Source organism: Peromyscus maniculatus, chromosome 2 (genome assembly GCF_049852395.1).
Source record: "Peromyscus maniculatus bairdii isolate BWxNUB_F1_BW_parent chromosome 2, HU_Pman_BW_mat_3.1, whole genome shotgun sequence".
Lineage (NCBI taxonomy): Eukaryota > Metazoa > Chordata > Mammalia > Rodentia > Cricetidae > Peromyscus > Peromyscus maniculatus.
In genome coordinates this window covers 68,252,966-68,266,392 of record NC_134853.1, presented here as the reverse complement: position 1 = coordinate 68,266,392, position 13,427 = coordinate 68,252,966, and the positions used below count along the sequence as shown (strand labels likewise).

Here is a 13,427-nt window from a genome sequence, read left to right as displayed (position 1 = left end):
TTCATATCTCTTATTAGCTACTTGGTAGCTGCCTGTGACTCTCGAATATATCATACTCCAAATGAAAGCTTTTATATTTTCTTCCCAAACCTGCTCATCATCCTAGCCTTCGTCACCCTATTGAGTGCCACCAGCATCCAACCAATTACTAAAATTAGAAACCTGGAAGTCATTCTTTACTCATTTCTTATAATTAATCAATCATAAGTTTCATCAGTCTTATAGCCAAATAAATTATTTATCTATCTACTTCAGTCCAGTTTCACTGGCACCAATTCTTGATTCTCAGCTAATCCATTCTCCACCAAGCAGCCCAAGTGATATTTGGAAAAGACGTGATCTGAAGTGTGTTAGAAACATGAATAGCAGCTTGGTTAATCCTACAGAGTAGGATTAGTCCTACAAACACAGGATTACTCTGACCTCAGGAAGGAAGGTACATGATGGCACCTTTGTACAAAACCACTAACTGTACTTTTCAGGATGATGTGACCTGTGCTGGATCCAACATGGATCCAACAATAAATATCATGCAAACCAGAGCTTCATCCTTAACTGAAGCAGATTACAAGATGCAAAAGTTCGATGCGGTTTGCCATTAGCTTTATAGTAAGAAACCCCAAGGATTGCTAGATTGTTTAAATGGTGCCACTTAGTTAGGCTGGTGGATCAAGCCTCTAATCACAGCATCTAGAAGTTGAGTCAGGAGGACTGTTGTGAATTTAAGACCATTCTGGACCACACAGTGAATCTCCTGCCAGCTTCAGCTAGCTGGGTACAGTGTCAGACCCTGTGTCCAAAAACTAAAAAATAGCTTTAAATGTTTCACTTGTGATGATTTTTTCTTGTTTGAGACACGGAAGCAGCTATGTTGCTCAGACTACTGTCTGGCTCCTCATTCTCCGGCACAAGGTGTGGCCAATTAATTCCACCATGTCAGGAGGTACGGTTGCCTGTAACTTCAGTCCCGGGGTATCTGATCCCCTCTTCTGGACTCCATGGGCACCTGCACTCTAATGTGCACATACCCCAAATACACACTAAAAATAAAATAAAATCTTAAAACAACAAACAAACAAAAAGCCAGCACTTCGTCAGGAGCTGGCTGCACAGGCCTTCCTGGGTCCTGGAGCTGCCACCAGTCTGGCAGAGACATCTGTGTCCCTCAATCTATCAGACTATTTAAATAATGGAGCCCAAACTGGAATTTCCCCAAGAATTTCATGCTGGGAGAAGGACAAGGCTGAATCCTGGTGCTGGAAACAGACTTCACACGGGACACTTGACTGGAGAGGTTGGAATCCAGACAATGATGGACAGGACTACAGCGTGGCCTGGACCGCTTAGATGTGCACATCTCCCCAACTCTCTGTATTTTAACCTCAATTTAGGGCTTCCAAAACGGGAGGGAGCGTATCTTTGGATCTCTTTGTTCCTCTTCCCAATATGGCCACATTGAATTAATTTTTTGTGCTATTGATTCGGCTGTTCTCGGCTTATGGAGGATGGGTGGCTGAACCTGGCTTCTCGGGGCACAAGCAAGGACGCCCAGATTCGGTACCAGTTTCCTGGAGTGGTCGGAGACGCATAGTTGACTGTTCGGCTCAGCTAGTGTGTCTTCTCCCTCGGCACCCCACCAGAGCCTCCTGCCAGGCTTGGCAAGTCTGAATTCCAGAGACCACTCTGGAAATAGGAATACAGAGAATTGCCTTGGTGCCTGGGCCATGAGATGACTCCCAGCTTGAGTGCGAGGCTGAAACAACCATCTCGTGGGAAAACTCGGGCTCCACTGTGGGCTTCGCCAGAGGAGAGGACACCCCCCCAGGCGAGACCTGGGATCGGCAACCCGAGTGGACGCCACCACCGGAGCTGACACGACAGCGGAAGGCGCTCTCTGCAAACCGCCCGGGGCGACCAGAAGGACGCCGAGGAGGGGGCGGGGCCGTGGCCGGGCGGGGCGATCGACCGTTCGGCGCTCCGCGGGAATGGGGGCGCAGGGGGACGTCGGCCGGCGCCGCGGCCCGGTGGAGCGCCGAGTCATCGAGCGGCGCGCGCGGCGCGGAAGCCCGGGGCTGCGCTCGTCCGGGTCCGGCTAGAGGAGCGCGGAGTGCTGAGGTGGCGCCGGAGGGAAGCAGCCCGGCGAGGGCCACGAGTCAGGCGGTGACTCACGGAGCTTCGGGCCGCTCTCCGACACCTCCCGCTGCGGCGGTGGGCCTCGCGCCGAGTGTGCCCCGGGTCTGCGCGGCAGGGCGCCTCTGCCGCCGGGTGCGGGGCTCCGACGTGGGATCCCGGAGCTGTCAGGATCAGCGTGCGGGTGAATGGGCCCCGGGGCGTGCAGAGGTAGGCCTGGCCAGGCTCCAGCCCGTCCCCGCGGGCAGCGGGCAGCGGGCGGCGGGCAGCGGGCGGCGGGCGGCGGGCGGCGGGCGGCGGGCAGCGGGCAGCGGGCAGCGCGGCAGCCCTGGGTCCCGGGGCGGAGGCGCGCGAGAGCTGCTGGGCCGCCGCTGCCCCGGGTGGAGAGGGTTTGCTCCGGGAAACGAGCTCGGAGACCCGCCCAACACTGACCATCTGGCCTCCTGGCCTCCTTGGGAATTTACTAGGCGTTCGGATCCATCCCTGAACAAGCTTGTAAAATCGTCAGAGCACAGGGCTAGGCTTTGCTCCTCAGCTAGGAGGGGTGTGGCGGGGGTACAGTTTAACCGTAAAGATAATGGTTTAGCCCAACTGTCGGGGCTCTGGAAGGAATTGCCACACTGAATTATAGCGGGGCCGCGGGGTTCTGAGAACTCTGCAGCCCATTTTATTGCGGCGAGTTCCATCTGCTCTGCGTGGAAGGAAGGTGTGTGTCAAGTTCTCCGGAAAGGCTTGCGACCGTAGATGTTTGTGGAGTGTACACACAAGGCAGAGGGTGTGTAGGGCAGTGACCTTAGTGGTTCTGTCAGTCATTAACTATATTTAACTGTGATTTAGAGCAAGAGGATTTTTTTTTCTTTACCTCAGTGTCCCTGCCTGTATAGTGGAGTGAATGAGATAGGGTGGGACGATGCTTATAACGCTCTGTTAGCACAGTACTGGCTGAAAGCGCTTAGCAGTGTTTACTATGGTATCCTCTGCTGGTGACTACTTGCACAAGCGTACTTACAGAAAACACTTTCTCGTGTTTGGGACATTGACACTACCACCTTTTGCAGCATTTTTAAAGCACGGTTGAGTTGAATGTGGAATGGAGCATTGCCATTTCTTGGAGCCAGGGAGATGGCCGGTGGTGGTTGGTGGAGGGTGTTAAGCTGAAAACTTGACCTGAGTCTGGGTCCTCAGAACAGGGTGAAATCGGTTGTATAATTCGAGCGGCTGTAATCCCAGCAGTCCGATAGGTTGGGATCCTGGGAGGGGCCGGGGAGACAACAGACAGCCTGTCTCTAACAAGGTGCAAGTGTAGCAGGAGTTGGTGAGATTGTTTGGTGAGGCAGGCAAAGAATTGGCGGACAAAGGAAGTAAAAAGCTCGATTGAAGCAAGCTGACAGCCCCCCGTTGAGATGGGATGGGCCCCGGATTTGGAAGTCCTTGCAGGTGGGCTCTGGGTTGGGCATTTTATGAAGCCCCTGTGTCCTCCCATTTCTCTTATTGTCCGGTCCACTGATCCAGTGTTCAGCCTGGCGGCCTTTCCTTCCTGCTGTGTTTGTTTGGGTGTTTGCCGTGGCATTCCTGTGGTGCCCCCATCTCCCAGAAGTCTTTCAGAAGCATGCTCCTTGTCTGTGTGTCCTAACTCCTTCAGCTTGCAGGACTGATTCTGGAGTTAGTCCTTTGACCTCCACTTTTACCCGCAGCCATTCCGTTCCACTGGCTCCACTGCTCAAAACCGTTTGCATTCTCCAATGTTTGGGGCCTCAGACTTTTGGATGGAGATATATAGTATGCACTGACAACTTTTGATTGATTTTAATTTTGTCTAATATTCCACTATGTAAAGAAGCAAATTTTATCTTGCTTTACATTGTGCTTTATGAAACAAATTCCCTTTAAGTAGTTTAAGTCCATTTTGTCACATTACTCATCCTATATGCTGGTCACTATCTTCAGTATAAAAATGTGTCTTTAGTGGTGTGAACCTTTAAACCCAGCACTCAGAAAGCAAAGGCAAGCCGATCTCAGTGAGTTCAAGGCCAGCCTGGTCTGCAGAGAAAATCCCAGGACAGTTAGGGATGTATAGAGACTCTGTCTCAAAAATACAAAAAACAGGGCTGGAGAAATGGTTCAGAGGTTAAAAGTACTGGCTACTCTTCCAGAGGACCTGAGTTCAGTTCCCAGCAACCATATGGTGGCTCACAACCATCTGTGTTGAGATATGATGCCCTCTTCTGGCATGCATGCAGGCAGAACACTGTACACATAATAAATAAAAATACAAAAAATAGGTTTTAAAAAAGTACCTCTGAGCTGGGCAGTGGTGGCACACGCCTTTAATCCCAGCACTCGGGAGGTAGAGGCAGGTGGATTTCTGTGAGTTCGAGGCCAGCCTGGGCTACAGAGTGAGTTCCAGGAAAGGCTCAAAGCTACACAGAGAAACCCTGTCTCAAAAACAAAAAACAAAAAACAAAAAACAAAAAACAAAAAACAAAAAAACAAACAAAAACAAAACAAAATGAAAAAAAAGAAAAAAAAGTACCTCTGGGAATTTTTTTAAAATTAATAAACATTTTTTAGATTTATTTATTTATTATGTATACAGCATATATGACAGCAGGCCAGAAGAGGGCACCAGATCTCTTTACAGATGGTTGTGAGCCACCATGTGGTTGCTGGGAATTGAACTCAGGACCTCTGGAAGAGCAGTCAAGTGCTATTAACCTCTGAGCCATCTCTCCAGTCCTCTGGGAATATTTTATCCAGAACAAATAACAGATAGTTTGTTAAAGTTTTTTATTTCTGTTGCTCTTATTTGTGAAAGCAAAATGGTTGGGGTCTGTTGTGTTCTGGGGCCACCTTCCATAATGTTGGTTCCTCAAATCAGAAATGAGGCCTTTCTCAGCTCCGTACTGACCTCAGTTTTCTGTGCAGTGCGCTACACAGACTAAAGACTCAGTAAGTTCTTAGTCAGTCAGTGTTTTATTTTCAAGGCTCTTAAAACCCTTCATTTGTTTGAAAAGCTGACACCTGGCACAGTCGGTTTGGTGTTTCCATTGCCTTTAAATTTTCCGTGTTCCTATTTAATTCAGAAACATAACAATAAATATTTTAAAAGTAAAAAAATGCAGCAACAGCTTGTAAAATGTTACCAATTGCATACTATAGGTTATATGTATTTATAAATAAATATGTATATATATAGGGGGATGGTGCATGCCTGTAATTCCAGCACTTTGGATGCTTAGACAGGTGGGATACCATGAGTCGGAGGCTTATGTAATGAGTGCCAGGGCAGGCCAGCCAGGGCTGTCTCAAAAGAAAAAAGAAACAAAAAGAACAAATAAGAAAACACAAATAAGCCCAGATAACAAATGAAGGGGACCAGGAGAGGCAAGGAGACAGTAAAGAAAGGAAGGGAAAGCAGAGCAGTCCTGTGAGCTGCGGGGAAGAGCCATGTGGCAGAGAGAACAGCCTGGCAGACTTCGTATTCTGAGGTGTGCTGTGACTTTTTCATCTGAAGCCATGTGGATATACCACCCAATCATGAATTTGTGTATTTATTTATTTATCTGCTTTTTTTATCGGGACAGGGTCTTACCATGGAACTCTGGCTGCCCTGGAACTTCTGTGTAGTCCAGGCTGGTCTGGAACTCTCAGAGATCCAGCTGCCTCTGCCTCCCAAGTGCTGGGATTAAAGGTGTGCCCTACCATGTCCAGTATGAAATAATTAATTTTTAATATTCAAGAACTACTCCTCTTTAAAAGGTTTTAAGATGTACTTTATTTTCTTAAAATGCTTTGACTTAAAAAGAGAAAAAGAACCCTGTGCTTTCATAATTTATACAGCTGGCTAACGGGTTAGTTAGGACAGTCGCTCAGTAACCCGGTAAACACAAAGCACTACCAGGTGGAATATTTACTGTTCCACGAAAAATAAATTGACCAACTCCAGCTGTTTGCTTTGCCTCACCCAGCACATTAAATGTCACAACAATTTAGTCAGCTCACATTTGGTCAGTGGAGGGAGGGTTATGTGCAGGAACACTTAGGACAGCCATTCTGGAAGAACGGTTTTGTCTCTAACAATTAGGCAGTGCTTTAAGACTCCGCAGAACGCTCATTTGACAGTTACAGAGCTTTTCATTGGGTAGGATTAGCCTCCGCTGGGTAGTATGCTTTCAGAGCGGTCCTCGTCATGGGACATTTGCACCGTCAGGGAACTCACTGGCAAGTGTACCCACATCAGAAGACTGAGCCTCAGGGTTAGGGGGGTGGGGGACATCACCACTCCCATCAGCTGAGCCTGGTGGGGGGCAGAACCGCTCCCATCACATCTTGGGTTCATAGTTCAAGTTCCAGATATCGCTGTACTTCCTCAAACCGAAGCACTGAGGTCAGAATCCATGAGGTAAACTTAACACTGCTACTGGAAAATTTAAAGTGTTTCATAAAACAAGTCCCACCCGCCCTTCCTGGTGGCTCTCTCCTCCCCCATCTTTTTGTCCCTTCCTCATCTCATGGCATCCAAGATTTTTGGGTCCTCCTGTCTCAGCCTTCTAAGTGCTGGGATTACATGATACATGGCGTGTAGTGACAAGTCCCCTAAATCAAACATTGCTTGTTCTGATTTTTGACTTTATAAGTGAAGGGTGTGGGGTGAGGGCAGATGGGAAGATGGCAGGCAGAGGAGTTAAAGTGTCTTCATGTATGTGGCAGGACCACAGTGATGAAAGGGAGGTGGCATCTACAAGGGATGGGGTGAGAAGGACCTGGGCTTATGTGAAGCCTTTCCAGGTGACACTTGGCTGGGTTTGAAGCCTGAGGAGGAGAGTGTGGGCAGGGGAGGAAGGAAGGTGTAGGGGCGGGTGCTTAGATCTAAGGCTGGCGTAGATCCACTCGTGGGACCACAGGCATTTTGATGTGCTGGATCTTTGACACGAGTAAAGGTCGGAGAGACGTGGTTTAAAAAATGTGATGAGGTCCACCTCCAGATTAGCAATTTGCGTTTTATCCCATAGTGAGGTCTGCTGGTTGGCGTGACAGTCAGACCTATGAACTTGTAAGCGTCACTTTGAGAGTCTCTGGGAGAAGGGCAGGACAGGGACGGGCACAACTCTTAGACCAAGACGGACGGGACTCATCTAAGGGAAGGGCTGGGGGGTCAAGCGGAGGAAACGGCGAAAGCTGGAGGGTGAATTGATGGCCTTAGGAGGTGAGGAACGGAAGCGGAAGCGGCAAGAGAGCGGCCTTTGGATGAGTCCTAGTGCATCACTGAGTCAGGGGACAACAGGGAGAGACAGCTTTGCAGGAGAAAATGAGTTCAGTTTGGGACACTGTCTTTCAGGGGCCTTGGGGACGTACAGCAGAGCTGTCGGTGGGCACTGGAGTCGGCTTGGAGGCTCAGCACGTAGGTGGGACCAGGTCTTAGAGGTAGAGCTTCCCTCTGTGCATCTTTGTCTTCCCCAGGGAGCGTGTCGTGTGAGGGCCAAGACATGCTCTCCCAAGACGTGATCGTGAATCTTGGGGAAGTCATTTTCTCTCTCTAGACCAGTGTCTCCCTTTTAGTAAAACGAGGGAGTTAACCAGACAGATGATTCTCTACCCAGATTTCTATGGTCTGCTTTGTTGGGCTCACTTGTGAGTATACCAAGTGTTTTTTTTTGTTTTGTTTTTAATTTTTAGTAAGTACCTTTAAGCTAATGCTGATATTTATTTATCTTTTGAATGAAAATTGTATTCCAGTGTGCCAGTGAGAGAAAGGGAGGAGTCTGGTCAGCCTGCTGGAGTGTCCTCCTCACTTGACACACCAGTGAGGGCGCCGTGCAGGAGGGTCAGGGGCGGAGCAAAGGTCACAGACGCTGACCGACAGTGCTTCAGCTGAAAAGTGGTAGTTTTCTGCAGTTACAAACAATAACTTCCTTTTTGTGTCATTAGGAACTCTATTTCAAGAAACTCTCAACTAAAAAAAAGCAAGTCATGGAGAAGAACGGGAATAACCGGAAGCTTCGGGTTTGCGTTGCTACCTGCAACCGCGCAGATTACTCCAAACTGGCCCCGATCATGTTCGGCATCAAGACAGAGCCTTCGTTCTTTGAGCTGGATGTGGTGGTGCTGGGCTCTCACCTGATAGACGACTATGGGTGAGACCGGGGTTGCCTGCGCTTGGTCAGCAGTGTGTCTGGGAGAGCATGGGTTCTGTGGCCTATGGACCTACTGTGAAACCCCAGATCCTTTTAGTCTCTATGTACGTGGGGAACTTGGGGAGAGTCTGTTACTTCAGTTATAAGTCGGGGTGAAAAGCAACACGGTGATGAAGCCTGTCCCAGTGATGCTCTTCAGTAGATACTTGATCATTGACAGCTAGAAATACTGCTGTTTGTTAGTGCACACAGAAGAAACACCGTGTGTGTGTGTGTGTGTGTGTGTGTGTGTGTGTGTGTGTGTGTGTGTGTGTGTGTGTGGTTGAGCCCAGAGCCCCAAGCAAGCTAAGCCTGTGCTTTCCCACAGGACACCCTGATTTCACCCCACGGTGTCTTGTGAGTTCTGATGGCAGTTCTTCAGAATGGCCTGTTGAACTGAGTGTGTGCCTGTAATCCTACTACTTGGAAAGCAGAGGCAGGAGGATTGCTTTGAGTTTGAGGCCTGCCCAGATTACATAGTGAGGGCTGCATAGTAAGACCTTGTCTCCAAACAGATAAACAAAATGACAACCAAAAACAACCCTGGTTTACAGGTTAATCACATGTAAAGTACTATATAGAACAAGATCTACAAAAGTCTGATTTACTGTAAGGTAAATTAAAATGTTATATTATCCAGATTGTTAACTTATGTGTGTGACATTAAGGTCTGTACTGTAAGCAGAGTATATTTGAAAATTAAGGATCATCTGAGAGAGAACAGTGTAGTGAATACACCAGGAAGGAGCCTTGGCTTTGCTCTCTGCATACATTTAGTGCACCCTTGTGGTGTGAAAATGTCCATGCAGCCTCCAAAGACCGCTGGAACCTCACCACGTATGAAAGAAGCTAGGGCTCACTCAAACTCATTTTCAGACTACTTTAAAAGCATGACGGTAATGCATGGCCAGAGCAGTCAGCAGAATGCCTGCTGTCTCCTAAACTCCATGTGGCCGCTTCCTGTAAGAACCAGTTTAGGAGCGGTGAGGAGGCTTATGGGTAGCTCCCATTGATTCATTTTTCATTGAAATGAATCTGGCTATCTAAGGTAGTCTACTTGAGTGATAGGATGTTGTAGTTCGAGCCAGAGGTGAGAGTCTCAGTAGGCTTTCTTCTGTGATGGAGCTTGTGTAGGAAGGCTGGTAGGAAGGAGGCTCCCTGGGAAGGGGCAGTTGCTACAGCAACTGAGGTAGAAAGTGGTACTTGATGGTGAGACTATTGACTAGGAAAATCAACTAGTACTTAGGAAAATGTACGCGTAAGTCCCCTTCTAACTGGAGGAACTTGGTAACGAGAGACAAGAATGTAAGAGACTTCGCATAACCTTGTACCTTTTCAGTTTTAAACTATGTGAATACATTTTACAAATTTTATTTATTATTTAGTTTTTGTTTTAGGGAGATTTTTGTTTTGCTTTGTGAGATGGTTTCTTGTAGCCCAGGCAGACATCAGACTCTTTGTAGCCAAGGATGACCTTGTTCTGAATACAGGCATGTGTCCCATGCCTGGCTTATTTTTGCTTCATTTGCTTACTTGCTTGCTTATTTATTTATTTAATCACTGGATCTATCTATCTATCTATCTATCTATCTATCTATCTATCTATCTATCTATCTATCATCTATTTATCCACATACCTACCTACCTACCTATCTGTTTATTTATTTTGAGACAGAGTCTCTCTATGTGGCCAAGGCTAACATGGAAATCACTAGGAAGTCCAGGCTAGACTTGAACTGGTGTTGATCCTCCTGTCTCTGCCTCCCACGTAGTGGAATACATCAGCTTGCCGCTTTTTATTTCCTTTAGGCTTTGTTGCTGAGGCTGGTTCCCAAGTCTTGGACTTAACTGATCCTTCTGCCTCTGGTCCCAAATAGGTGGGACTTAGGAATACTACTATTCCTGGCTTGTATAATTTACTTTTATAAGACATTAAAACAGATCATTTTATGTATCATTTTCTTACAACATAAGAAATAAATGTGTGGCCTGTAGTGCTGTCATTACTGAGGGACATTAGGAGTTAATCTTCAATTCAAATTACAAAATACTCTTTGAGAAAAACAGTTACAGTTTCTATGAGTGTCAGAACAGCTTGTATGAGGTAATTCTCCCATAGCTACCCCTTACAGGCTCTAGAAAAATATTCTTAAACTAATGGATGTATAATCCCACTTGCTCTCAAGATTTAGGTAGGAGAATTTTAAGTTCAGGTCTGCTTAGACATCTTAGTGAGACCTGTCTCAAAATAAAAAATAAAACCAGCACTTGGGATATAGTGTGGTGATATAGTGCAGTACTTACTTAGAATGCAAGAGACCCTAAGCTCAGTCCCTAGACACACACACACACACACACACACACACACACACACACACACACACACGAACACACATGGGCAGAGGATGAGAAACAATCACTCATTCAGTCGCAAAAAACACAACTAAGAATGTTTGAAACCATTTGAAATTAAACACCATGCTTCTCAGGAATTTGAGTCAGTACTCTGCAGATCCTTGCATACCCATGCTTATCATGGCACCATTCACAATAGACAAGTAACGGAACCGGCCTGGATGCTGACCAGTAGATGAATAGGTAAAGGAAAGGTGGTGTGTGTAGACAGTGGAATTTTATCCAGCCATAAAAAAATGAAATTATGACTCAGAAAAAATGGATGGAACTGCTGAGAATTATGTTAAGCAAAATAAACCAGATTCAGAAAGACAGACTGCCTGTTCACTTTCTCATGTAGAACATAGATTTGAATTACTGTCTATACATAGACATGAAACAGAAAGTGGATTGAAAGGAGGGTGACGTCTGAAGGGGAGAAGGGACCAGAGAGGGCCATGGACTCTGATCTGAGAGCAGAAGGGACTGCTAAGGAGTGGGGAGGAGGAAGAGGGAGGAGGAAGAGGGAGGAGGAATGGGGGGAGAAGAAAATACAATGTATGTATGTGTAAAATGTCATGATGAGCCCGTTACTTTTTTGCATACTAACTGAAAAATTAATTTAAAAAATTAAGAGAAATGTATAGTATAGTGCCACGCCAGGCATCCTGGTTCCCTGCCTTTTAATTAATTAACTAATTAATTAATTTTTGGTTTTTAAAAAAAGAGCTTGTTTTGATTACTACCCCCCCATTAAAGTATCAATTTCTTCTTTAAAAAAAAAATAGGTGAGTGATAAAAAGTAAAAGCCCTGACCAAAAGAAAACTTCTCCCTCACTGTTTTTCCCTCCTGGTTCTGCCTGGGAGGGGCACAGCGGAGCCTCCCGAGGGGAGGCTTTATCTTGTTCTGGGCGGGAGCGACTGACTGTGTAACAGCACGAATCGGGTATAGGAACATTTATGGTTTTTGCTCTTTATTTGTAGTTGATACTTCAGTTCAATGACTTGTTTTAGCAAGCAAAAATGTGAACAGGTATCTCCTTCAGAGTTAGTATCACTGCTGCTTCCTTTTGTCAGAACATGGGGTCACACCCTTGTTTTGCTTCTACTTTAGAAACACTTATCGCATGATTGAGCAAGATGACTTTGACATCAACACCAGGCTCCATACGATCGTCAGAGGGGAAGACGAAGCAGCCATGGTAGAGTCAGTGGGCCTAGCTCTAGTGAAGCTACCAGATGTCCTTAATCGCCTGAAGCCTGACATCATGATCGTTCATGGAGACCGATTTGACGCCCTGGCTCTGGCTACCTCTGCTGCCTTGATGAACATCCGAATCCTTCACATTGAAGGGGGAGAGGTCAGTGGGACCATTGATGACTCTATCAGACATGCTATCACCAAACTGGCTCATTACCACGTGTGCTGCACCAGAAGTGCGGAGCAGCACCTGATAGCCATGTGCGAGGACCATGACCGCATCCTTTTGGCAGGCTGCCCTTCCTACGACAAACTGCTCTCAGCCAAGAATAAAGACTATATGAGCATCATTCGGATGTGGCTCGGTACGTATGCCAGACTTTATTCATGCCAATGGTTGTTTTTGTCAGAAAGTATTGGGTATATTTCAGTCTTTTTGGAAACTCATGGACATAATATTCCGTTGGAGACCAGAGAGCTAAGATTTTACTTCACAGTTCTTGCTTTGTGGTCTATCTTTACCTCCAAGGTTCTCTATAAAATAGAAATACTGGATTGATTTTTAAAATCTATGCTATGTTTGTGTATACGGAATGCTTTTACTCCACTAAATATTGTAGTAAGTAGTGTTCACAAGGATAGTTCTTTAACAGTTTTAATATATGGATAGATGAAGTTTTTAAAAAATTAATTTTAGTATTATGTGCAAACATGCATATGTGTATATGTCCAAAACGTGATGTGCATATGTGTGGAGGTCAGGCACAAGCCTCTGGAGTCCTCTCCTTCCACAGTGTGATCTGGGGTGGAACTCAGGTCCACAGACTTAACCTGCTGGCCTTCCATTCTTTCTTTCCTTCTTTCTTTCTTTCTTTCCTTCTTTCTTTCTTTCTTTCTTTCTTTCTTTCTTTCTTTCTTTCTTTCTTTCTTTCTTTCTTTCTTTCTTTCTTTCTTTCTTTCTTTCTTTCTTCCTTCCTTCCTTCCTTCCTTCCTTCCTTCCTTCCTTCCTTCCTTCCTTCCTTCCTTCCTTCCTTCCTTCCTTCCTTCCTTTCTTTCTTTCTCTCTCTCTCTCTCTCTCTCTCTCTCTCTCTCTCTCTCTCTCCCCCTCTCTCCCTCCCTCCCTCCCTCCCTCCCTTCCCTTCCTTCCTTTCTTCCTTCCTTCTTTCTTTCTTTTTTCTTTCTTCTTTTTTTCTTTTTTGAGACAGGATCTAGTGTAGTCTGGACTTGAACTTATTATATAGCTCAGGATAAACTTGAACTCTTGATCCTCCTGCATCTACCTCCTAAGTGCTAGGATTACAGGCATATGCTACCATACTTGTCCAGGAGCACAATTCTTACTTTATCAAAAAATGGAGAAAAGGAGAAGGAGATGGCTCACTGGGTCAAATGTTTGGCATACAAGCATGAAGACCTGAGTTTGATCCCTAAGAATCTACATCAAAAAGCCAGCTGTGGTGGTATGTCCTTGCCTAGCGTGGTGGGTAAGGTGCAGTGGGGTGGAGTGCAGGAGACAGTGGGGGCAGCCG

The 13,427-nt window shown here is 46.2% G+C and overlaps 1 protein-coding gene across 3 annotated transcripts in view; it reads left to right on the top strand.

The window, feature by feature from the left end:
• The window catches only part of Gne (glucosamine (UDP-N-acetyl)-2-epimerase/N-acetylmannosamine kinase), a 55,165-nt gene that overhangs the window by 18,036 nt on the left and 23,702 nt on the right, over nucleotides 1-13,427 (top strand). The window contains exons 1-3 of one of the 3 annotated variants that reach the window (XM_006986027.3): nucleotides 2,209-2,340; nucleotides 8,059-8,264; nucleotides 11,812-12,263. In XM_006986027.3, the coding sequence (XP_006986089.1) occupies nucleotides 8,101-8,264; nucleotides 11,812-12,263 (616 nt within the window). In that variant the 5' untranslated portion in view covers nucleotides 2,209-2,340; nucleotides 8,059-8,100. Of the gene's footprint in view, nucleotides 1-2,208; nucleotides 2,341-2,869; nucleotides 3,568-8,058; nucleotides 8,265-11,811; nucleotides 12,264-13,427 lie in introns of those variants that run through there. The other 2 variants (XM_016004630.3, XM_076564102.1) reach the window with 2 other exon arrangements.